The sequence below is a fragment of the Mesoplodon bidens genome (assembly GCF_964165515.1).
Source record: "Mesoplodon bidens genome assembly, chromosome: 8".
NCBI lineage: Eukaryota > Metazoa > Chordata > Mammalia > Artiodactyla > Ziphiidae > Mesoplodon > Mesoplodon bidens.
Window position 1 is genome coordinate 20,925,908 of NC_138165.1, and position 25,691 is coordinate 20,951,598.

Sequence of the window (25,691 nt, forward strand, 5' to 3'; positions counted from 1 at the left end):
TTTCAGGAATTCAGAAATATTTTTTAGATAATGATTTAATTAATTTCTAGTGAAATTTAAGTGGACGAAATGACAGCATCTGTCCTCTGGTATTCAAATAGGTTGCTGATCCCTTCCTCCACAAAACCTAATTATATCGTCACACTTGGGCTCCTGACTTGCATGAGGTCCCTACCCTGAGCAACTGTTGCATGTTGGTCTTTCTCTGTGGACTTCCTGTGTTCTCTCTTTTTTGTCCCTTACAATAAATTCTTATCATGGAATGATGTCTTTAAAGTGCCTGAGGTTAAGAAGAAAGTGCCAGAGAAGAAAGTGATCACTCCCAAGAAAGAGGAGGCTCCTCCTGCCACAGGTACTGCTATTTCCAAGCGAATTAGACACTGCTGTTTCTTTCTTCACCTATAAAAGCCAAAATGTCCCATTTCCCAGTATTTGTTAACATAACTTACATTATCATGGTGTCCATTGTCTCTGTGTTTGTGAAATGAACTTACAAAATAAAATAATATCTTGAAAGTGCCCGTGGTGCCTAAGAAGCCTGAACCAGAAAAGAAGGTGCCTCCTCCTGGTCTTAAGAAAGCAGTGGCTCCTCCTGCCAAAGGTACATCACTCCCAACAGGGGTGTGTTTGCTTCCCCGATGTTGAACTGTGATGCTCTTCACTTAGGGATGTTCCATATAGACGTTTGCATTGTGTGGTCTGTGTATAGTCATTAGTTGGGACTCTGCTGCACCCGTGTTTGTGCTGTGTCAGTTCTTCCACTTTGTGTTTGTGTATTTTATGTTGATTTGTCTATGTATGTTGTTCCTACAAAATAAAAATACTAAACTTGTATATCTTTAAAGAGCCTGAAGTACCTAAGAAACCAGTCCCTGAAGTATCCATTGCTCTCCCTAAAAAAGTAGAGGGTCCAGGGGCTTCCCTGGTGGCGCAGTGGTTGAGAATCTGCCTGCCGATGCAGGGGACACGGGTTCAAGCCCTGGTCTGGGAAGATCCCACATGCCACGGAGCAACTGGGCCCGTGAGCCACAACTACTGAGCCTGTGCATCTGGAGCCTGTGCTCCGCAACAAGAGAGGCCGCGACAGTGAAAGGCCCGCGCACCGCGATGAAGAGTGGCCCCCACTTGCCACAGCCAAAAATAAATAAATTAATTTTTAAAAAAAAGTAGAGGCTCCAGCAGTAAAAGATAGAATGTCTCTTTAATGGACCCTTTATCTGAAACCACAAACCTCTTATTTTTGTCTCATTAACTGATGCTATGAAATGTCAATGTTTCATCTGGTGCATGTGCATTCTGTTAACTGTCTTGTGTTGAAAAATGGGGAACTTGGTCTTTATGTACTCCTCTTGGTTCTTGCATTTTAAGCGCCTAAAACAATCAATATCTTTTAAGTTCCTGAGGTGCCTAAGAAAGTGGAAGAAAAACGAATCATTGTCCCTAAAGAAGAGGAAGTTCCACCAGTTGAAGGTAGATGACTTTCTAAGAAAATAGCGTTTTCAAAAGCATCATTGTCTTATTTTTGTCTAATATTTTCAGGAGGTAAATGCACATTTCACTCCAGAAAATAAATGTATTCACACTGTAAAAGCAATTATTCTTTACATAGTAGAAACTGGATAGGCAAACTAAAACCGATCGAATCTCTCTTCTTACATGCTTAGGCTGTTTGTTTCCTTGTTTGTTTTATTTGTTTGTTTGTTTTACTTTAATGAGAATCTTTGAAGGGAAACCGTATTTGCCATGGGAAATTTTTCATCAGGTGACTTGGTGGGCAGTTGTGGGATTAGCTTCTCCAGGAGGAGTTCCAGTTAAGCCTAAGTAACTGGTGCAGGAAATCTGACTTCTACCCCTAAGTGAATGTTTGACTTCAAAAAAATCCACCTCCATTAAAAATAATAATAATTTAAACTAAATTCTTTCTGAAGTTCTTTCCAGTTCTAAAATTCTGTGAAGGGCCTAACATATTTTGAAGACGCAGTAAGACTTTTTTCAAGGATGAGTGAGTTTTCACATGCATTTAGAAGGCTGAGTTAACTATGCTGATAAGACAACCTCAGTTTTCAGATGTATCATTTTAGTCTAATATTCAAATGAATTATAAAAATAATTTACAAAATAATCATCTTTTTAAAGTGTTTGAGGAGCCTGAAGAGCCTATTCCAGAAGAAGAGATCCCAGAGGAACCACCTCGCATAGAGGAGATTGAGGAGGTGGCGCCACCTACAGGTACAGCTTCTTTTATGAGTTGGACATTTAAAATGTCTGGTGTTCCGAATATTTCTCAGAATTCATCTAAACCTGATGTTCACCAGTATACTTTTCTTACATCATATCAATGATAAATTGAAGATTAATTACAACTGGCACCTGAAACTCTGTGTTCCTTTTCTTGACCCAACTTTTTCTACTGCGTGTACAATTCAGTTAGAATGAGAGAGAGAATTTTATGCTATTGACACTTTAATGTTTTTCTGGCCAGATGCTATTGTAATACTTTCTCCTAGTTTTCAATCCTTAGTTTTTTTCTTCAAGTGGGGAAAAATCTACTTCTATGGTGTTTGCTCTTTAAAATAATTGTTAGGCTATCATTGCTAAAGACTATGACAGTCTTGTTATAGTTGATATTATGTTTGCTTATAGGATTTCCAAGTAATATCTTTCTCACCTTTAGAGTCAATACTTCATATAAGCAATTACCATTTAGGTTGTTAATATATTTTTTAAATAAATCAATGTTTTGTGTTTGGGGTTTTTTTTGGTATATGGTTGTTGTCCTGTTAATTGCCTGTCATTTTTCAAAATGTCCATGAAATATCTTTTAAGTGCCTGAAGTGGTTAAGAAAGCAGTACCTGAAGCACCTACTCCTGTTCCTAAGAAAGTGGAGGCACCACCAGCTAAAGGTATAACAAATCCTTTTATTAAAGACAATATCTTTAAATTCCCATTCATTTTCTTTTTAAAAAACAAAAGTATCTTCATTCATTACTTTCTTAGAGTCATTTAAATAGGAAACTTATGAAATTGATTAAGAACCTGTCAAATATAATTCATTCGATTGTTTTAGCCTTTTTTGGAACATTAATGAATGAGTATATGTGTGTGTATGTGTGTGTGCATGTGTGTGTGAATTATTCCAGAATATTCTTATTTAGCTGAGAATTTTAATGGTAATAGTACATCTCTCTATACTTATATACATTACAATGGATCCTTCCCAACATTCCATTCCTAGATTTTATTCCATTACATAAGTCAAATTTTCTCGTGTAATTATTATAATAATGTCTACTGTGTTATTTTATGGAGGGGGGTTATCTGTTCTAATGCTTAGATAATAATTATTTTAAAGAGCCTCGTGTCCCTTTTGTAATATCTGGCCAGAGCATTCAAGGTTATTACAAAACGTCTATCTCTCATTGTTCCTAATTAGGTTAATGCTTCCGTAGCACTCCTAATTGATTAAGTTATGCTGTCCCTATTGCAATAGACATCCTCAGCAGACATGATAGTGCCCAGCAGAACATGACACCTGTATCAAGGCTTAAGTACTCTATGATGGTAATCACTTGAAAAAAGCCTTCATCAAATTAAAAATAGTAGAAGTAGGCCCAATATTGGTAATCTCTGCTATTAAAAAAAAAAAAAAGATAGCACAGGTTCTTTGTGGACATACCTTCTTCTAAGGTGTGGCTAGTACAAATGAGTGATTTGGAAAAATATCTTTATAGCCTCTAAAATTGGTGTCCAATTTTACAATAGAGTGACTTCTTAGACTTCGATTATTGTAATGTTGATGTTGTTTCTGATGTTTTTATTTCATGTTTATCATTGAGTATTGTCAGCTAACTGAAACGCCTCATATCTTTAAAGTGCCAAAGAAGGTTCCTGAAGAAAAAGTACCTGTTCCTGTTCAGAAAAAAGAGGCCCCTCCTGCCAAAGGTACATCTTCTCTTTTTAACCTGAACTTTCATTAAGATTTTTATGTTTTATGTCTACGTGTCTTGATCGTTTTTGATGTCTTCTGCCTATGGAATCTTGCTCTTGACAGTCTCAAATATTAAAACTATATCTTTAAAGTGCCTGAAGTTCAAAAGAAAGTCCCAGAAAAGAAAGTCCCTGAAAAGAAAGTCCCTGTGCCTAAAAGAGAAGCTGTTCCCCCAGCTAAAGGTACTTTTGGGAAGATCTTTAATTTTCACGTGTTGCTGCATGAAAGCCTTTCTCAGCTGTTTTTATATTTTGAATTTACATCTTCATTTCTGCTGTGTTTAAAAAAGATAGATCTCTTAAAATAGATGCTCTTTCAGGGAGAGCTGTTCTTGAAGAAAAAATATCAGTTGCTGTCCACAAAGAGGAAGTAGTAAAAGAAAGAGCAGAATTAGAAATAGTGGAAGCACAAGTGGAAGAAGCTCGTGAAGAAGAGTTCCATGAGGTTGAAGAATACTTTGAAGAAGAGGAGTTCCATGAGGTTGAAGAAGTCCTCAAAGTAGAAGAGTATAGAGCTGCAGAAGTACATGAAGTTGAAGAAGTCCATAGGGTAATAGAAGTCTTAGAGGCTGAAGAAGTGGAAGTATATGAAAAACCCAAAGCTCCACCTAAAGGTATAGGGAATTGTGCAGATATTACAAATTATTATATGTTGCTCTAACTTCTTTTTTAAAGTACATTTCATATTCAGTTTGGACATTAGAAACCCACTTACTTTCCATGATAAAATCATGAAATACTTTAAGCATGAGTTTAAACTACTTGATAACAATGATTGATATGGAGTAGAGATTAACCACAGAGTATAATTTTAGCCAACAAGATAATAATATTTGATATCTACTTACCTAAGGAGATAACATAATTCACGTTATGAATTTGTGGATTCCTTTTTAAATCCAAGTAAGAGTGTTACATGATTGTTACAGGTACCAAAATATCTGGCCAGTGTCATCAGTTGAGTGAGCAAGAAACTCCTCAGTTCACTGAGGAATTTACATGTCCAGGCAAAAGAACCATTGCTTTATTAGCATTTCAGTCAACTGTTCACAAACTGATAATTATTTATCCAAATCTTCCACCATTTTATGATATTTTCAGGAGAAATAACATTAAGGAAGGAAATGAAGTGTGGTAGTAGCACCTGCATTCTAGTATATTCTGAGGATAAACCTACAAATACATTCTCTGCAAGTCTACTCCAGCTCTTGAACAAATTAATAATATGTGTGTAATATGGAGGAATGTGTGTGTGCTTAGTATACACAGTAAATTTACAATACAGATGAAATTTAGCAAAATCAAGTCTTTTTTGGAAGTAGGTGTGGTATAAATTTTTTAAATATGAATAGAGAAAGCATTTTATGAGCCCCCATTGTACTAATTTTAGTCATCGTGGGCCATGATACTTCAGGAGTTCATTCTAAACCAAAACACTAATATCTTTAAAGGGCCTGAGATATCCGAGAAAATCATCCCTCCAAAAAAACCACCTACTAAAGTTGTTCCTCGAAAAGAGCCACCAGCTAAAGGTATTTTATTGGTGAAAAATTACTTAACTAATTTTACATACAGTAGCACCTTGGCTGCTTTACAAGTTTGAATTCTACTTGATGTTTTTCTTCTGTGTTTTGTGTTTCTGGAATGTCTAAAACAAACTAATATCTTGAAAGTGGGTGAGGGGCTAAAGAAAGTTCTATCAAAAAAGAAAGTCACTGTTATGCTTAAAATACCCAAAGCAATATCACTACTAACCAAACAGTGAACCCAGTTTTCCTTCTTTGGTACTCTTTGATTATATATTCACTCACCTGTTTATTGATAAATCCTTGTTTTCCTGTTAATTATTAATTTTAATGACCTAGTAAATATAAATACATTGTGACTGTGTGTTTAATGTCCCTGCTTTGTTCAGTTTCTGTTTTGTTTTGTTTTTTTTATTGTGTTGGGTCTTCGCTGCTGCGTGCGGGCTTTCTCTAGTTGCGGCGAGCGGGGGCTACTCTTCGTTGCTGTGTGCGGACTTCTCATTGCGGTGGCTTCTCTTGTTGTGGAGCATAGGCTCTAGGCGCGCGGGCTTCAGTAGTTGTGGCACATGGGCTCAGTAGTTGTGGCTCGCAGGCTCTAGAGCGCAGGCTCAGTAGCTGTGGCACACGGGCCTAGTTGTTCCGCGGCATGTGGGATCTTCCCGGACCAGGGCTCAAACCTGTGTCCCCTGCATTGGCAGGCAGATTCTTAATCACTGCACCACCAGGGAAGCCCTGTTCAGTTTTTAAACCTCTTGAATTTCACAATAAAAATGAAAAACAGTAGCTTATAAATAACATATACTTACAGCTTTAAGTCTCTGAAGCATTTAAGAATGTTATCACTGAAGAGAAAATATCAATTATTCCACCAAAACAAGCAGAAAGAGCACCAGCTGAAGGTGTCTTATTCGTTTTTCTTGTCAAGTTCTTGTGATTCTTACATGGGAAATTCCCTTGGATTTTTGTTGTTGTATTTGTTATCAAAATTCAACTCATTTTAATTACTGTAATGTATTTGATAAAGTGATGTCTGTATTTTATACTGTGGCTATGTTCTTTTCTGTCTTTACATTTCTCTTACGCTCTACTTGTTAAAAAATCTTTATGAATGTTTAAAAGTAAAGGAAACTATCTCTACTGTCTCCAAAGTACCTGAAGTACCCAAGAAAATTGTGGTAGAAGAAGAAGTACGTGTTCCTGAAGAGCCTGAAGTTCCACCAGCTAAAGGTATCTGCCTTTGCTGATTCGCCACTAATACAAAACTCCCTTTTATTCATTTATTATGAGAAGAAAGAGAGAGAGATTGTTCTCCCCTCAATGCCACAAAATGGCTGAATTATGTAAACTTCAATTTATGTCCCATAACATAATCCTCCCTTTTGTGACTACCCTCTGGGAACACAGGCCTAAGCCTAAAAGTTGGTTTTATGGGTATTGATCCTCTTCTTAAGCAATATTTAAATATTGACCCCTCAACTTCTTTTTCAAAAATAATTCATTTTAGAAGCTATTTTGAAGTAGCTCTGGAAACAAATAAACATGTTCCAAGTGACAATAGAAAATCATGTTGTATCCAAAGGGCAAAGTCCTTCTAATATGACAAATCAACAACTCATCAACAAGGCCGTCTAGAGAGATGCATTGATTGTGTGTTTAGATGACTTATAATTTGGGGATTTTTTGACATTCTCCTTGTTAGATGCCCCTGTTTGTCTTGGTATTTTACACACAATGATGCAATTTTTTAAAATAAAACAAATATCTTTAAAGCACCTGAAGCACCCAAGAAAATTGTTCCAGAAGAAAAAGTTCGTGAAGCTGTTCCTAAAAAGCCTGAAGTTCCACCAGCTAAAGGTATACACTGATACTAATCACAACATGAAATAACGCTATGTTTAGTTATTCATGATTTAAAGTGAATGTGAGTGATGTAAATATTTGTATTTTGTTTCTTTATATTCTTAATATCTTATATTTGGTATTTATTACAATTAATATACTAATATCTTTGAAGTTCCTGAGGTGCCTAAGAAAAGTATTCAAGAAGAAATATCAACCATAGTTCTTTCTGAAGATGCAACGATATACAGTGAGTGTAGAAAAACTGGTGGTTCTCTTTGGTTTGTCTGTGTTTGTCTTCATAGCTTTAAAAGTAAATATACTAATATCTTGTAAAATCCTAACATGCCAAAAATATTTGGCTAAAATTAGGTAATTTGAATGATTATTAGCCTCAGACAAGGTATATTTCCTCACCAATTTAAAAAATAAAGAGTCCTGTATGTATACCATTGCCCAATTTTAGAAAAGTCATTTGTCATGTTGAATTTGTCATTGTCTTGTTAACCTGTTCTGTGTACAAATGTCTTCTGCTTTTCAGCAATTCATTTTCTCAGACCATAAGGCAACTTTCTTTAACTTGATAATAATATTTTACTTGGATATGTAGAATCAAAATACTTCAGCATTAGTATTTTTTACTCTTTGCAACAATTGTTGTACACATTTTGGCAGTGCTATTCAAATAACCATAGATTTACAAGGCCATTAGAACCTCAAAAGAATTCTCAAACCATTTTTGGTTTTGCCTTCATGCAAAATTATAATTAATTAATTTGAAGAGTAAAATAATATGAGTAAAAAAGTATTCTGAATAGAATACTGTTTAATAATCTGAATAGTGAAAATGCCAGCAGTCAAGATATCCTTCCATTTATTTGAATGGAAAATTTAAATCCAATTTTTGTCACCCTATAATAATAGGTTTGGATAAAAATATATGATGACTCCCTCCTTAGAATACCCTTTCTATGCTTGAGTTTGGTTATTATTATCAGCCAGTCTTCCTTTCTGATATCTGGAGAAATCTTTATTGTTCAGTTGCCTTATTTTCCAAATATTTTATCATTCTTATTTTTCTTTTCTTCTTCCAATCTCTGAATGGTTTTCACATTCATATTGAATATGAAGCCATAAACTAGATTTGGTTTGAAAATATAGATAACTAGTTTCCTGGAACAGGAAAGGACTTAGATGAATTTCCAGTAGGTCAAATATTGGAGAATTCTTGATGTGCAACTCAACATCGACCCTGTTCCTTAAGAAAAAAATCCATAAAAATTAACAATAGGGAAATTTTACCAGTATCTTTCTGCAGACAAAGTAAAAGAATTATATACTAGTCCCTGACCAGTGAATTCCTCAATTTTACCATCATGATCATAAAGAAATGCTGAAAAGTCCTATATCATAAAACTGGGAATGAGGCTTTTTCCTAGCCAGTGTGTTATTGTCACTAACTTGGATCTATGTAGTACTAGTCATTTGAGTTAGAGATGTGTATTATGTATTATGTTTTTCTTAACACTATTCTTCATCCACCCTGAAATGCCTCTAATTGTATAAATACTAATATCTTTAAAGTTTATGAAGTATCTGAAGAATCATCTCCAGAAGAAAAAGTACTTGTGACTCATCCTCAAAAGACAAAAACCAAAGTAGCAAAAGGTATATAATACCAATGACCCAGTGAAGAAAATTTATTTTTGGCTCATTTTAAAAGCTCAATACTTTCCTTCACCATTTATAAATATAACTATACTCATATCTTTTAAGTGCCTGAACCACCCAAGAAAGTTGTTCCAGAGGACAAGATATATGTGACTATTCCTAAAAAGAGAGAAATACCAGCAACTAAAGGTACATTCCAACAACATCAAACTTGGATGAATATCTTTGGCTTCAAGACTCAAAAATTGCATGTTATATAATCTACTGTTTTTATAACTTCTAAGTGTAAACTTACTAATATCTTTAAAGAGCCTGATACAACCAGAGAAGTATTTCCAGAGGTGGAGTTACCTGAGGCTGTTCCCAGTATTCCAGAGCATCTTCCAACTGAAGGTATAATTCTTAGTTATGAAAATCTAAATAAGAAAACCTTTCTTCATCAGTCTGCAAAATATGTTCACTGCTTTGTGTAGATTTTCACGACCTTTAATGCTAAAATACTAATATCTTTAGTGTCCCTAATGTACCCAAGACAAGGAACTATCTATGACTTGCTCCTAAAAAGTCAAATCCCACTCATATAATGAATAAACATTAGAACAAAAATAAAATTTCTAATTTAAGGTTATAATATCTGCTAATATCCCTAACTTTCTTTGTAAGTCATGTCTTCATGTCTTTGCCTTTCTCAATTAAAAAATACTAATATCTCTAAAGAGTTGGAAGTCTCCAAGGAAGATGTTCCAGAGAGACAACCTCCTGTTACCAAAAGAAGAAAAATACCACCACCAAAAGGTACAAGCCAGAAGAAGGTTGACTTTCTTATCTCATGACTGTAGTTGTACTCACCACGTGTAAAACTACTAATACCTCTAAAGCTCCAGATGCTACCAGGGAGATCACTTCAGAGACATGGGTCCCCCAAAGGAGCAGCTCAACTGGGTATATACATGTCCCCATGAGTCATAAGGGGGAAAAGTCCATAACTTTATACACATGGAGATGCTTGGGCTATAAATTTTATCTATGAGCCCTCCAGGGAAAATATATATACATATAATGTGCAGATGTGACCCAGATGGAAATAGCTATTGCTGTTTCCTTACAAAATAAAATTCAGACTAGCTAGAAAAAAAAATCTATATGAGAGATCACCTATAACATTTATATCCCTGAAACTAGACTGAATAGGCTCACCCCACACCGCTCTAAAGCAGAAATCAGTGCCATAAAATGACAGAGGTGCTTGGCTGTAGACTATAGGTTAGTAATTCAAATGCTCCATGGGGTTGAAATTCCAGGATATAATACAACTACCTGTTGAATTGCTCTTCTATTAAAATAAACTTACTACCAAAAACAAGTGCATAAATTTGAAATAACTGAATTCCCCTAAGACTTAAATATCATAGAAATATTTTTAGAAAACCATGACTTAAAGAAAATAAAATATTAAATTCACTGTGGAACTGTTCTATCTGTAATATCATCTCTACCCGAGAGCCTTCTAAAACCAGGGCAGTTAAAACCAAAACCAGTTAAAGTTGGAATTCTGCCCTGAATATTTATTTGCTCCTCTCATTGTCTTTTATTTTTAAAGAGTCCTACGTTTTCTCATTTTGAATATTTTCAGATAAGTCAACAGATGAGAACGTTTTAAAACATCTCCCAAAATTCTTCACCATGCCCATGATATTCTGTAATTTAAAGAATATCTGAACATTGTGACAATATTTTCTCTGTCTAAAATATTTTAGTTGTTCTCCTTCCTCCTTTACTTGAAAAACAATCACCTTTTTAAAGTGCCTAAGGGACTTCCCTGGGAGTCCAGTGGTTAAGACTCCATGCTTCCACTGCAGGGAACATGGGTTTGATCCCCTGGTCAGGGAACTCAGATCCTGCAAGCCGCCTGAGGCAGCCAAAAATAAAATAAAATAAAGTGCCTAAGGTGAGGGTACAAAATAAAGCCAATCCAGGTAAGGAGCTGTTTTATCCTCTTCAAACTAATAGCAAAAGGTACATTGTTAATTATTTAAAAATCAGGTTTTTTCACTTAAAGGTAAATTTTTATCTCAGTTCCTATGTATCTACCATTCAAAGAAATAAAATTACTAATATTGATAGTGCCTGAGGTGACCAAGAAAACAGCTCCCGATAATCAAGTATTCATACTGTTACCAAAGAATCAGATTTGGGGAGTGGGGAGGTCACCCAGTCTGGGACATTCCTGTAGGTGGGGTTTTGACTAAAACTCTTCATTGCTCTTCATCACTCTGAAGTACAATGAATTCATATCTTTAAAGTGCCTGAATCACCTCAAGAAGTTGTCCCTGTAAAGGAAATACTCATAGCTGCTCCCCCTGAAATTGAAACACCTTCCACTAAAGGTGTCATTCATTCTATCATTCCTTCCTTCATTTATTTAACAAATGCCCACTATGTGCATGGTGCTGGGGAGCTGGGGAATAATAAACAAAGACAAGATTTGACTCCTTTCTTCAAGACTTTGTACCTCATCCAGTTCTTGAAGGAAGCACCCTTGTAGACATAAAAGTCACTTTGGTTCAGTTAATGTCATTAATGTCTCCACTGATCCCTTAACCTCTAAGTATAATATAATACTAATATCTTCAAAGTAGCTGAAGCCGTGCAAGAAGTTGCTCCTGAAATGAAAGTATCTGAGGATGTTCCTAAAGAGGCAGAACCTCCACCTGTGAAAGGTACCTGTCACCTCTGAACAGATACTGAAGAAATTGTCTGTCTTCGGTTCTTAAAACTATGTTTTTCTAATGTTCTTCCTGACTCCTAAATGTAAACATACTAATATCTTTAAAGCACCAGAAGCTCCACAAGAAGTTCCCTCTCAAAAGAAAATATGTGTGACTGTTCCTATCAAAACAGAAAACCCTCCTATTAAAAGTGTTCATTCAACAAATACTTCATAAGGAGGGTCTACAGGGTCATAGGACCTCCACTAGTTGCTAGAGAAGGGTGAGCCCACCTTCTCAAGGATGCTGCTAATCCCATTCAACTTAGTTGATTGGTGGGGCAAGGGGAGAATAGGCAGAGAAGAAACTTCTTAAAAACTACATTTCCTAACATATTATGGTTATTGTTTTCATTCATCATTTTAACTCCTAAATGTGAAATACTAATGTCTTTAAAGTGCCTGAAGCTGCTCAAGAAGGTGTTCCTGCAAAAAGAGTTCCTTCCAAAAAAAGAGAACCTCCATCAGTTAAAGGTACAAGTCCCCATGCTGTCAAGTTCAAGAAGAAATAGCTCCTGTAGCCTTGAAAATATTTTGCTGTTCCTACTGATCTTTGCAACACTAAATGTTAAAATACTGATTTCTTAAAGTGCCTGAAGCTCACCAAGAAATTTTCCCTGAAAAGAAAACATATGTGGTTCGTCACGAAACGACTGAAGCCCTTCCTGATGAAGGTATATGTTGCTGGAAGCTTAGAAGTTTGGGGAAATGTCTTTTCCTTTATAAATGTATTTCCTGTTTGTATTGATTCTTGTAACTCCTAAACGTAAAAATATTAATATCTTTAAAGTGCCTGAGGTGGCCGAAGAAGTTGTCTGGGAAAAGAAAGTGCATCCTCCCCAAAAGCCTGAAGTTTTATCTGTCAAAGGTACATCCTAACAGCCCCTCAGGAGGGAATAGAGAGGGCTAGGGAAAGAACCGCCTTGCTGGCCTTGAAAGTGCTTTTGCGGTGTAAATGTGATTCTTGTCTGTGTTGATCCTCATGACTCAAATGTAAATTTACTAATATCTTCAAAGTGCCTGAGGCTCCCAAAGAGGTTTTCCCTGAAAAGAAAGCACCAGTGGCACCTCCTAAAAAGCCAGAAGTCCTACCTGTTACAGGTATTTGTCACAAACCTTAGGCCTAAAAAGGCATAGCTCTTCTGCTCTTGAAAATAATTTGTTCCAGTGATCTCATAACTTCTAAATGTAATTTTACTAATATCTTTTAAGTGCCTGAGGCTCCCAAGGAAGTTGTCCCTGAGAAGAAAGTACCTGTGATGCCTCCTAAAAAGCCAGAAGTCCCACCAGCCAAAGGTAGCCACCTCCATGTTGCTATGTTTGATACTGTCTGTTTGTCTTTACTCTGTCTAATCATGAAAATACTAATCTCTTTAAAGTACCCGAGGTGCCAAAGGCAGCTGTCCCAGAAAAGAAGGTGCCTGAAGCTATTCCTCCCAAACCGGAAAGTCCTCCCCCAGCAGGTAATGACAATGCTGTACATACCAGGGAGAAAAATAACTGCTATTTTAGCTAGAAAAAAATTATATGTATAAATCCCAGTACGTACTGGGATATACGAATATATCTTGGTGTATGATTGCATGATATAGTCATTCATTATTTCCACCTTTTCTAAACACAAATTATCAATATTTTTTAAGTGCCTGAGGTGCCACCAGAGGAAGCCATCCCTGAAAAGAAAGTGCCTGTGGCTCCTCCTAAAAAGCCAGAAGCTCTACCTGCTAAAGGTATTTATCCTTCCGTGTTGTTGGTCTCCTGTTTTGGGGGCTGGGAAAAAGTGTTTAGAAGTGTCCGCCAGTTTCATAAATGATACTTGCTTGGGCAAATGTGTTGTCGATATTCCCATTTTATAGTTTCAACTAATAGATACTAATATCTTCAAAGTTCCTGAAGCTCCTAAAGAAGTTGCACCTGAAAAGAAAGTGGCTGTACCCAAAAAACCAGAAGTCCCACCAGCTAAAGGTATTTATTCCCACTGCTGTGTTAAGAATATATATTGTCTTGTCCTCTTCATGAATATTGTAACATACGCCTCCACTGTTCCCAAATTCTGAAAACACTGATATCTTTCAAATACCTAAAGCTGCTCAAGAAGTTGTCCCAGAAAAGAAAGTTCCCAAGACACCACCCAAAAAAACGGAAGCCCCACCTGTCACAGGTACATGTTGGCCCAGAGATCATTCTGTAGAAGAAATGTCTCTTCAGTTCTTGAGAATGATTTTAGTCCATTGCTATTCATTAACCTAACCATAAAACTACTAATATCTTTCAAGTGCCTGAAGTTCCTCAAGAAGTTGTCCCAGAAAAGAAAGTTCCCAAGACACCGCCCAAAAAACCGGAAGCCTCACCTGTCACAGGTACACGTTGGCCCAGACATCACTCTGTGGAAGAAATGTCTATTGAGTTTTTAAGAATGATTTTAGTCCATTGCTATTCATTAACCTAACCATAAAACTACTAATATCTTTCAAGTGCCTGAAGTTCCTCAAGAAGTTGTCCCAGAAAAGAAAGTTCCTAAGGCACCGCCCAAAAAACCGGAAGCCCCACCTGTCACAGGTACATGTCGGCCCAGACATCACTCTGTGTAAGAAATGTCTCTGGAGTTTTTGAGAATGATTTTAGTCCATTGCTATTCGTTAACCTAATGGTAAAACTACTAATATCTTTCAAGTGCCTGAAGTTCCTCAAGAAGTTGTCCCAGAAAAGAAAGTTCCTAAGGCACCGCCCAAAAAACCGGAAGCCCCACCTGTCACAGGTACATGTCGGCCCAGACATCACTCTGTGTAAGAAATGTCTCTGGAGTTTTTGAGAATGATTTTAGTCCATTGCTATTCGTTAACCTAATGGTAAAACTACTAATATCTTTCAAGTGCCTGAAGTTCCTCAAGAAGTTGTCCCAGAAAAGAAAGTTCCTAAGGCACCGCCCAAAAAACCGGAAGCCCCACCTGTCACAGGTACATGTTGGCCCAGAGATCATTCTGTAGAAGAAATGTCTCTTCAGTTCTTGAGAATGATTTTAGTCCATTGCTATTCATTAACCTAACCGTAAAACTACTAATATCTTTCAAGTGCCTGAAGTTCCTCAAGAAGTTGTCCCAGAAAAGGAAGTTCCTAAGGCACCGCCCAAAAAACCGGAAGCCCCACCTGTCACAGGTACATGTTGGCCCAGACATCACTCTGTGGAAGAAATGTCTCTGGAGTTTTTGAGAATGATTTTAGTCCATTGCTATTCATTAACCTAACCGTAAAACTACTAATATCTTTCAAGTGCCTGAAGTTCCTCAAGAAGTTGTCCCAGAAAAGAAAGTTCCTAAGGCACTGCCCAAAAAACCGGAAGCCCCACCTGTCACAGGTACATGTTGGCCCAGAGATCATTCTGTAGAAGAAACGTCTCTTCATTTCTTGAGAATGATTTTAGTCCATTGCTATTCATTAACCTAACCATAAAACTACTAATATCTTTCAAGTGCCTGAAGCTCCTCAAGAAGTTGTCCCAGAAAAGAAAGTTCCCAAGACACCACCCAAAAAACCGGAAACCCCACCTGTCACAGGTACATGTTGGCTCTGACCTCAGTCTGCAAAAGAACTATCTCTTCTGCTATTGAAAAGTTTCCGTCTATTGCCTTTTGTTCACTGAAGTGTAAAACTACTAATATCTTTCAAGTGCCTGAAGTTCCTCAAGAAGTTGTCCCAGAAAAGAAAGTTCCCAAGGCACCGCCCAAAAAACCGGAAGCCCCACCTGTCACAGGTACATGTTGGCCCAGAGATCATTCTGTAGAAGAAATGTCTCTTCAGTTCTTGAGAATGATTTTAGTCCATTGCTATTCATTAACCTAACCATAAAACTACTAATATCTTTCAAGTGCCTGAAGTTCCTCAAGAAGTTGTCCCAGAAAAGAAAGTTCCTAAGGCACCGCCCAAAAAACCGGAAGCCCCACCTGTCACAGGTACATGTTGGCCCAGACATCACTCTGTGTAAGAAATGTCTCTGGAGTTTTTGAGAATGATTTTAGTCCATTGCTATTTATTAACCTAACCGTAAAACTACTAATATCTTTCAAGTGCCTGAAGTTCCTCAAGAAGTTGTCCCAGAAAAGAAAGTTCCTAAGGCACCGCCCAAAAAACCGGAAGCCCCACCTGTCACAGGTACATGTTGGCCCAGAGATCATTCTGTAGAAGAAATGTCTCTTCAGTTCTTGAGAATGATTTTAGTCCATTGCTATTCATTAACCTAACCGTAAAACTACTAATATCTTTCAAGTGCCTGAAGTTCCTCAAGAAGTTGTCCCAGAAAAGGAAGTTCCTAAGGCACCGCCCAAAAAACCGGAAGCCCCACCTGTCACAGGTACATGTTGGCCCAGACATCACTCTGTGGAAGAAATGTCTCTGGAGTTTTTGAGAATGATTTTAGTCCATTGCTATTCATTAACCTAACCGTAAAACTACTAATATCTTTCAAGTGCCTGAAGTTCCTCAAGAAGTTGTCCCAGAAAAGAAAGTTCCTAAGGCACTGCCCAAAAAACCGGAAGCCCCACCTGTCACAGGTACATGTTGGCCCAGAGATCATTCTGTAGAAGAAATGTCTCTTCATTTCTTGAGAATGATTTTAGTCCATTGCTATTCATTAACCTAACCATAAAACTACTAATATCTTTCAAGTGCCTGAAGCTCCTCAAGAAGTTGTCCCAGAAAAGAAAGTTCCCAAGACACCACCCAAAAAACCGGAAACCCCACCTGTCACAGGTACATGTTGGCTCTGACCTCAGTCTGCAAAAGAACTATCTCTTCTGCTATTGAAAAGTTTCCGTCTATTGCCTTTTGTTTACTGAAGTGTAAAACTACTAATATCTTTCAAGTGCCTGAAGTTCCTCAAGAAGTTGTCCCAGAAAAGAAAGTTCCCAAGGCACCGCCCAAAAAACCGGAAGCCCCACCTGTCACAGGTACATGTTGGCCCAGAGATCATTCTGTAGAAGAAATGTCTCTTCAGTTCTTGAGAATGATTTTAGTCCATTGCTATTCATTAACCTAACCATAAAACTACTAATATCTTTCAAGTGCCTGAAGTTCCTCAAGAAGTTGTCCCAGAAAAGAAAGTTCCTAAGGCACCGCCCAAAAAACCGGAAGCCCCACCTGTCACAGGTACATGTTGGCCCAGACATCACTCTGTGTAAGAAATGTCTCTGGAGTTTTTGAGAATGATTTTAGTCCATTGCTATTTATTAACCTAACCGTAAAACTACTAATATCTTTCAAGTGCCTGAAGTTCCTCAAGAAGTTGTCCCAGAAAAGAAAGTTCCCAAGACGCCACCCAAAAAACCGGAAGCCCCACCTGTCACAGGTACATGTTGGCTCTGACCTCAGTCTGCAAAAGAACTATCTCTTCTGCTATTGAAAAGTTTCCGTCTATTGCCTTTTGTTTACTGAAGTGTAAAACTACTAATATCTTTCAAGTGCCTGAAGTTCCTCAAGAAGTTGTCCCAGAAAAGAAAGTTCCCAAGGCACCACCCAAAAAACCGGAAGTCCCACCAGTTTCAGGTATTTTTCACCCCACTCTTTATTCTATAGAAGAAATGCCTCCTCTGCTCTGGGAAATATTTTTAGTCCATTGATCTCTTTAAGCTAAGCATAAAACTACTAATATCTTTTAAGTGCCTGAAGTTCCTCAAGAAATTGTCCCTGAAAAGAAAGCACCAGTGGCACCTCCTAAAAAGCCGGAAGCCCCACCTATTACAGGTACCTGTCATTCACCTTAGATTTAAGAAGATAAAACTCTTCTGCTCTCGAAAACATTTTGCTCTAGTGTTCTCATAACTTCAAATGTAATTTTATTAATATCTCTTAAGTGCCCGAAGCTCCCAAGGAAGTTGTCCCTGAAAAGAAGGTGCCTGTGATGCCTCCTAAAAAGCCAGAAGTCCCACCTGCTAAAGGTATTTGTCACTGATCTTAGGCTTAAAAAGACATAACTCTTCTTCTCTGGAAAATATTTGTTCCAGTGATCTCATAACTCCTAAGTATAATTTACTAATATCTTTTAAGTGCCTGAGCTTCCCAAAGAAGTCGTCCCTGAAAAGAAAGCACCAGTGGCACCTCCTAAAAAGCCAGAAGTCCCACCTCTTACAGGTATTTGCCACAAACCTTAGGCCTAAAAAGGCATAGCTCTTCTGCTCTTGAAAATAATTTGTTCCAGTGATCTCATAACTTCAAATGTAATTTTATTAATATCTTTTAAGTGCCCGAAGCTCCCAAGGAAGTTGTCCCTGAGAAGAAGGTGCCTGTGCTGCCTCCTAAAAAGCCAGAAGTCCCACCTGCTAAAGGTATTTGTCACTGATCTTAGGCTTAAAAAGACATAACTCTCCTTCTCTGGAAAATATTTGTTCCAGTGGTCTCATAACTCCTAAGTATAATTTACTAATATCTTTTAAGTGCCCGAGGCTCCCAAGGAAGTTGTCCCTGAAAAGAAGGTGCCTGTGATGCCTCCTAAAAAGCCAGAAGTCCCACCAGCCAAAGGTAGCCACCTCCATGTTGCTATGTTTGACACTGTCTGTCTGTCTTTACTCTGTCTAATCATGAAAATACTAATCTCTTTAAAGTACCCGAGGTGCCAAAGGCAGCTGTCCCAGAAAAGAAGGTGCCTGAAGCTATTCCTCCCAAACCGGAAAGTCCTCCCCCTGCAGGTAATCATGAAACTCTCCAAAGCAGTATTTTTAAAAAGAAAAACTCTCTTCTTAGTACTGTAAAAATCTTTTTGCAAAATATTTCATATACTTTAGTCAATTCTAGCATTAAAATGAGCTTGTGTCTTTAAAGTGCATGAGGAGCCTGAGGAAACTGCCCTAGAAGAGCCTCCAGCTGAAGTCGTGGAAGAGCCAGAGCCTGCTCCTCCTCCAAAAGGTACTGGCCAGCTGCTAGGTTGCCTTTGCCAATCTTAGCTCTTCTTGTCGCAAAACTTCTGGGCATTATGGGCTTTTCTCTTGTTTCTCACTCTTCTTCACTGATTCTAAAACATAAATTCTAATATCTTTAGTGACCGTGCCACCTAAGAAACCTGTCCCAGAAAAGAAACCACCTGCTGTCATTGCCAAGGAACCTGAACCACCACCAGTGAAAGGTATTTCCCACTGCCACTGCTTCCTACAGAAAAATGTCTGTCGTTACAAAGCTATGTTCTGCTGCTCAGCTTAATGATTTCCATATGTCATTGAAACTATGAGCTAATAACTACTAATATCTTTTAAAGTGCCCGAGGCGCCCAAGGAAGTTGTTCCTGAAAAGAAAGTGCCTCCAGTGGTTCCCAAAAAACCAGAAGCCCCACCTGCTAAAGGTACTCATAACTGTCCAGTGTTTCATGGAGGTGGATACAGCCTTTATCTCTTGAAAAATGTTTTGCTCTGTGTAAATGTGATGAGCGTTTACAAGTGATTCTTCATAATGTTAAAATACTAATATCTTTTAAGTGCCTGAAGTTCCAAAAGAAGTCCTTCCAGAAGAGAAAGTAGCTGTTCCCAAAAAGCCCGAAGTCCCACCAGCTAAAGGTACATGTTACTAATGAGATTCTGTAGCAAAGCACTCACTCTTGGTCTCAAAAGTCACTTACTATAGGAAACCCTTTTGTTTGTCAAACATCTTATATTAATAACTACAAACCTACTATACTGGATGTTTAGGGTTTTAAATGTTTTTAAATAGCATCACTAAAAAAAAAACTGGTACATCTGTTATAAGTATTAGAAGAGTTTACTAACATGGTTTTGTTAATCTTAATAGGCTACATTGTCTTCCCACTATGTGGATCCAAGAACAGATCACTGGCCTAATCGTGAATTTTGTTCTTGGATCTCTCCCTGGGTTATTTGAACTAGATGTGAACTAGATATGGTATAAATTTCATGTACTTCTCAACTACCCAGAAGTAAAACCAACTCATATCTTTTAAGTGCCAGAGGTACCAAAGAAACCTGTCTTAGAAGAGAAACCAGTCGTCCCTGTTCCCGAGAAAGTAGAGTCCCCTCCTCCAGAAGGTATATGTAATGCCATTTATGAGCTTACCACTTATGACTGTTTTTAATTTAAGCCTTGTTCCTCTTCTTTTCTAATTCAGTATCTCTTGGTCATTTTCTGTCCTTTAATTATTTGTCTTACTTCACTATTCTTAATTAGCTCCAATCTCAAATCTATTTTGGGTCATCAGTCAGCGGTATCTACACTGGCCATCATAAGCTGTTTCAACAAAGCTTCTCTAATGCACACAAAGTAGGACAGGAAAACTATTGACTATAAATAACATTAAACACCAAAAGGGCTTTTCAAGCATTCAAATCAATAGAAACAGAAATCAGTCAAACAAGGTGGATTTCATCTTAACAAAGACAAGAAACGATATTAATAGAAACAAGGGAAGAAATCAAGATGACTATTTATTGTGTGATGCATTTGATGCATTTTAGAATATTGTTCCACACATTCAACTAAAATTAACTATATCTTTAAAGTATATGAAGAACCTGTGGAAATTGCTCCTGAAGAGGAAGAGCCAGTTCCTGTTGCAGAAGAGGAGGAACCAGAAGCCCCACCTCCAGCAGGTACAAGACAGGATTCACTGAATGGGAAAATACATCATTTGATTTTTATGTCTATTATATATCTTATTTAAGGTAAACTCTGTCTTCCGTCTCCTTCCTTAACATTTGACCTCATTGGCAAGAACAAAAGTCAATTGCACACATAAAACTTTGGTCCTACAGAGTTTAACAATGTGCATAGCAAAGAAATGTGTGATCTTTTTTATTTATTCATAGCATTAAACTTTTCATTGTAATCATCTGACTCTAAAAGAAATTCCTATCTTTCAAGTGCCTGAAGAGCCTAAGAAGATTGTTCCAGAGAAGAAAGTTCCTGTCATCAAAAAACCAGAACCTCCACCACCTAAAGGTACTTACAGTAAAATAAATATTTACTTCATTTTTGTGTGCTGTCTAAAACTTGACATTCTTTTCTTATTTTGTGTTGTGCTGTATTATGTGTTGAACTGTCATCTGTATGTTACAGTGCTGAACAGACTTGTCAAGTTTATGTGTACATATTGCATCTTGCAATTTTATATTATTAAACGCTACTAATATCTTTAAAGTACCTGAGATGGCGAAGAAAGTTGTCCCAGTGAAGAAAGTCCCAACTGTTAAGAAGCCAGAAACACCGGAAGTTAAAGGTATTCACATAATCATTGACATCATAATTTTTTTTAAAGTACTCTGATATCTTAAAGTGGAATCCAATAAGTTGTCTTCATTGTTAGGGACAAAAATGTCCTTATTTTGCTTTCATTAATTTTAATGCTGCTCTGTTAATTATAGTTTCTTTATTCTTAACATTTTTTTCAATGTCTTTAAATATTCTTTTAAAAATAAAACTAATATCTTCAAAGTGTCTGAGCTGCCCAAGAAACTTGTTCCAGTAAAGAAGGAACCTGTGCCTGTTACCAAAAAACGAGAAGTCCGGCGAGAAAAAGGTACCTACCATGAAGAAAAAAATATGTATTTCTCTGAATGCTGTCTGCACATCTTAATAGTAGTTCTTAGAGCAAAAAATACTGAAGTATAAGTATATGCAAAAACAAATTTTACAGAAAAAAGGGGGAAATAATGAAGACAAAGAGAGAAAATGAGACAGACAAGTAGGAGAAATCCAGCCTATCCTGAGAGATAAGGCTGGATATAAAGATGACAGTCATATTTTGGAGTTCTTTGAATGCCAGTATAAGGCATGCACTTTAGTCTGTGGGCAATAGGAAGCTTCAGCGGTGTATAAATTAATAGGAGTTGGGCTTCAGATAACTGGCAGCAGTTCAAACTCTTAGAAAAGGATGATAATAGAAAAGAGCCACTGCAGTTACTTAAGGTCTTCAAAAATTGGACAAGATCAGTGGTGACAGAAATGGAAAAGGAGATTGGATTTAAGAGAGGTGGAGATTGAGTTGGTGTCTATTCTTAAAGCAATTAGGGAAATAGAGGAGCCCAAGATGATTGTAAGGGTTGAAGCTAAGCCATGAGGATGGTTCATTGGGTCCCCAAACTAAATTAATATTAGAAAGAAGATAGTAAATATATTTTTCACTTTTCAAGTATGGAAGTTGGGAACGTGCATCTGGAACTTAGGAAGGAGATCAGGGCTGGAGATGTAGATGTAGAAGTTATCACCATGGAAATAAGAGTTGAGAGTGCAGGAGTGATTGCTCAAAGAATGTAGAGCCAATTTTTAAAAGCATCAAAGTTGACCTGTGGAGAACATCTACACTTAAGGGTACACAGAGGAAGAGAAATAAATGAAGAAGGCTGCAAAGACTCATTTATAAAAAAGGGTGCCTTGCCTCCAAAGCCATTTTCCCCACAGAGTCTTATAAGATGAAGTACTTTCCCATGTATTCTTTGCCTGATCTTTGCAGTATCTTGTACACCTTCTAAATTCTTAATAGTAAACAAAATCAATATCTTTAAAGTGCCTGAAGTTCCCAAGGAAGTCATCACAGAAGAGAAAGTGTCAGTTCCTACCCCTGAAGAACCAGAAGCTCCACCTGTCCAAGGTACATGACTGCTCTATAAATCTTGGAAAGACGACAGTTGTCTTCATCATCTTGCTTTGGTTGTAGATGGATCATTTGTATTTATCTGTTGTCTGTCTTATGTAGTGAAATTATTGGTACTTTTGAAGTCTTCTGAAGAATATGTTATAATGTGTACCTAAATTGATACGTTGAAACTTAGCATTGCAGTATTCTATTCTGAATTCAGTCTAAAATATAAAACACTGTGTTTTTTAAGTTGAAGAGTCTCCTGAGGAAATAATATATGAAGAAAGAGCATCCATAACCATTGGTAGAAAAGTGACTCCCCCTGTTGAAGGTATATATACATATATATATATATATATATATTATATAAATATAAATTTTTTTAATCTCTTGAAAACTCCTGTTAGAAATACAAAAGTATTTATAGGGTAACATTCCTTCTTGAAATTTTATATAAAACATTCTAGCACATGTTTGACTGCTTTGTTTTTCAAATCATTATACTTCTTTCGAAGTAGAATATTTGATTATTCTTGATGGTAATTATAAATTTCAAAAGATACAGTTTACTGAGACAACACTGGAATAATTGTATTGGATCCTCAAATGATAACCCAACATCAGATATTAAAAGTCATCTCATTTGCCATCAACATACATCAGATAGTCATTAGAAAGCTTGCGTATAAGAAAATAGAAATCTTACCTCTTTTTCTATGTAAGTGAATTTGTGTATTTTTGTTTTTGTGACTGTCATCTTTGCATCTATGTGAAATTTCTATGAGTCTTTGTGAAGAACTTTATATTACAGTCTCTTATCCTTTGTCAACATTCTTTAAAGAACGTGAAATTGAAAAGTATGTTAAGCCTGAAGAACCTGAACCTGAACCACAGCCAGAAGAAATACCAGTACAAGGTATTCAGTTAATTGGGCTTAAGTCTTCATCACCATATTCTTCATCTGATACGTATGTGTTTTGCGTTGTTCTACGTGTACAGCACGTCTCTCTGCACCTGTATGTAAAATATTGTTTTAAATGTGCATCTCAGTCTTATGTATTCATGTCATTTGTACTATTTATTTCACATTAATGTGGCTTATATGGATGCTTCCTTTGTTGTTTTTATTAGCGCCTATGCTGTATTTCTCATTATCTATGTACAGTGTTGATATTCTTATATTTTATGCTGGACACTTTTACGTTTTATGTTGGATACCAATAATATGTATTCAAAAAAGCAAACTTTTTACTTCATAAATATACCAAAATTTCTACTGAATATACTGTATATCCACATACCAATTAACATATTCATATACTAATACTCCTGAAATACTCTTTTAAGAACCTGAACCTGAACCTGAAAAGAAGGTTATTGAGAAACCAAAACTCAAACCAAAGCCCCCAGCTCCTCCTCCAGCTCCACCTAAGGAAGACCTGAAGGAGAAAATGTTCCAGCTTAAAGGTATAAAATGCCACTTCCAAAGTTTTATTAACCTGCTCCAAACTTCTATCCAGACATCTGAAGTGGTACTTGCAAGAAATGTATTTTTAAAATATGTACTTTCGGACATGATCAAACTGTGGGAATTCCATAGAGACCTGTGTTTTATGCTGCCCTGGGTACCTTGTTGGGCCATGCCTGCTGCCCCAAGAGTCAGAAAGTGCACCATTGTTAGCTTCATCCTGGCCATCTCAATCCAGGAGCTGTCCAACTAACTTTCTCATGCTGAATGGGGTGAAAGGATTTTCTGATTTCAAAGCGTGGTTGCTATGCATATCTTTGGGATCTTGTGCATGTGGAACGTAGAAGAAAACTCTGCAAGATATTTTTAATTTTGCAGTAGCAAATTTATACAAAAGCCAAAACTTTGTTCTTAAAGAATGACATATGCTTTAAAATATACTATAGATAATATATTTGTGGCATCCAATAGCTGATGTGTTCATAAACCATGAAAGGAAAGTATATGAACGCTCTGGCACTGCTTCCCCACTTTTTTTTTCTTTTTTCTTTTTGCAACTTAATAAAAACCCAATTGTGTTCCGTGGTTGTCCTCACCATAGCTAGGAAGAGCGGTTATGGATACATTTGATATCCAGCATCTCTTCCCATTGTTAAACTTCCTTTCATTCTCTTTGCATTTAGGTTTTTCTTTGAATTGATTCAACATTACTTAATTTTTTTAAATAGCATCTTTAAAAGCTGAAATAAACTAGCAAAATCATATTATTCTTTTTATTTTAACAAAATGTTGTCTTATTTTTGGTGTCATGAGATTTCATGAGATTTCCCAATCTAAAATAATCTAGATATAATCTTAGGTGAGCAATTTTCCCATACTCACCTACACATGTATACAAAGCCAGAATTTTCCATGGTAAGACTTCTTTCTTGCCTCTCTACAACCCTCTTGGCCTGTAGGGGAAGCTTCTGGCATTTTTAATCAGACATAGAAAAAGTGATCACTTCTTAAAAGGCTACATATCTGTTGGTTAATATATTCCATGAGGACACACACTTAAATACATTTCCCTTCATGTAAAATTTATATGCAAAGGAAAATTTCTTCCTCCTGCAAAGAACAAAAATTATCTTCCTTCTCAGCCAGACTGTAACTTACTACTCAAGTTTGGAGTAAAACTGCAATCTGTTTTCATGGTTTGAACGCTTCTTGTATGTTCTTCAGTGGCTGTTCTTGGCTGTTATTAATGCTTTTGAGTTATAAGCAAAGCCTGGTTTTGATCCTTAGAGCAGGTATTTAATAATTTGCTTCAGATAAGACTAAATAAACAAATAATGAAAGTAAGATCATCTTCTTTAAAGCTGTTTCAAAGAAGAAAGTTCCTGAAAAACCTGAGGCTCTGGAACCAGTGGAGCTTACACCTCTGAAAGGTATTTCACAGTCTAGAAAACGCTCATATGCAGTATCCCTTCATCTGACTCCTTGCTCTTCCTGCTTTCTAGAATGTTCTTCTTCTTTCCTTTTTTAAAATAATCAGAGTAGTCTCATTGATTTCTTGTATTTTTGTATCTTTTATGGTCCTGCTTCATGAGTATTGCTTTCTTTGTCTCCCATCAATTTCATACATTCCTGGATAGATCTTTTTTTCTTTATCTCATCTACATATGTCTTCTTGCATTTTCCTAAACTCAAAAATATTAAATTTTACTGGTTAGCTGACATTAATATCAGGACATGTCTTAGATTAAAATGCTTTGCAACTTCACCTGAACAACAATATTTTAGCCAGTGTTATAAGCACTAAAAATAAGTCCTGTTCTCCTTCTATAGTATTAAGGTGATTTATAGGGATTTCCTTGCGGCTT

At 36.7% G+C, this 25,691-nt stretch overlaps 2 protein-coding genes across 2 annotated transcripts in view; both read left to right on the plus strand.

The window, feature by feature from the left end:
• The window catches only part of LOC308621301 (titin), a 299,757-nt gene that overhangs the window by 152,880 nt on the left and 121,186 nt on the right, over positions 1–25,691 (plus strand). The window contains exons 140-180 of the mRNA XM_081241746.1: positions 278–352; positions 518–601; positions 1,396–1,470; positions 2,137–2,229; positions 2,827–2,904; positions 3,875–3,943; positions 4,082–4,171; positions 4,309–4,602; positions 5,440–5,520; positions 6,664–6,741; positions 7,285–7,368; positions 13,435–13,521; positions 15,459–15,542; positions 15,658–15,741; positions 15,857–15,940; positions 16,056–16,139; positions 16,454–16,537; positions 16,651–16,734; positions 16,850–16,933; positions 17,049–17,132; positions 17,246–17,329; positions 17,444–17,527; positions 17,638–17,721; positions 17,831–17,914; positions 18,025–18,108; positions 18,218–18,301; positions 18,385–18,468; positions 18,602–18,685; positions 18,819–18,902; positions 19,032–19,115; positions 19,249–19,326; positions 19,729–19,812; positions 20,284–20,373; positions 20,645–20,722; positions 20,922–20,999; positions 21,216–21,299; positions 22,287–22,370; positions 22,609–22,689; positions 23,200–23,274; positions 23,706–23,825; positions 25,188–25,256. Of these exons, the coding sequence (XP_081097872.1) occupies positions 278–352; positions 518–601; positions 1,396–1,470; positions 2,137–2,229; positions 2,827–2,904; positions 3,875–3,943; positions 4,082–4,171; positions 4,309–4,602; positions 5,440–5,520; positions 6,664–6,741; positions 7,285–7,368; positions 13,435–13,521; positions 15,459–15,542; positions 15,658–15,741; positions 15,857–15,940; positions 16,056–16,139; positions 16,454–16,537; positions 16,651–16,734; positions 16,850–16,933; positions 17,049–17,132; positions 17,246–17,329; positions 17,444–17,527; positions 17,638–17,721; positions 17,831–17,914; positions 18,025–18,108; positions 18,218–18,301; positions 18,385–18,468; positions 18,602–18,685; positions 18,819–18,902; positions 19,032–19,115; positions 19,249–19,326; positions 19,729–19,812; positions 20,284–20,373; positions 20,645–20,722; positions 20,922–20,999; positions 21,216–21,299; positions 22,287–22,370; positions 22,609–22,689; positions 23,200–23,274; positions 23,706–23,825; positions 25,188–25,256 (3,621 nt within the window). The remainder of the gene's footprint in view (positions 1–277; positions 353–517; positions 602–1,395; positions 1,471–2,136; positions 2,230–2,826; positions 2,905–3,874; positions 3,944–4,081; positions 4,172–4,308; positions 4,603–5,439; positions 5,521–6,663; positions 6,742–7,284; positions 7,369–13,434; positions 13,522–15,458; positions 15,543–15,657; positions 15,742–15,856; positions 15,941–16,055; positions 16,140–16,453; positions 16,538–16,650; positions 16,735–16,849; positions 16,934–17,048; positions 17,133–17,245; positions 17,330–17,443; positions 17,528–17,637; positions 17,722–17,830; positions 17,915–18,024; positions 18,109–18,217; positions 18,302–18,384; positions 18,469–18,601; positions 18,686–18,818; positions 18,903–19,031; positions 19,116–19,248; positions 19,327–19,728; positions 19,813–20,283; positions 20,374–20,644; positions 20,723–20,921; positions 21,000–21,215; positions 21,300–22,286; positions 22,371–22,608; positions 22,690–23,199; positions 23,275–23,705; positions 23,826–25,187; positions 25,257–25,691) is intronic.
• Positions 7,589–13,307, plus strand: LOC308621766 (uncharacterized protein; the record flags this gene model as incomplete). The annotated part of the gene is made up of 11 exons (XM_081242511.1): positions 7,589–7,634; positions 8,938–9,021; positions 9,130–9,213; positions 9,334–9,417; positions 11,664–11,744; positions 12,191–12,265; positions 12,382–12,465; positions 12,582–12,659; positions 12,809–12,892; positions 13,004–13,087; positions 13,171–13,307. The coding sequence occupies 11 exons, from the start codon at positions 7,589–7,591 to the stop codon at positions 13,305–13,307; spliced, it is 921 nt and encodes a 306-aa protein (XP_081098637.1).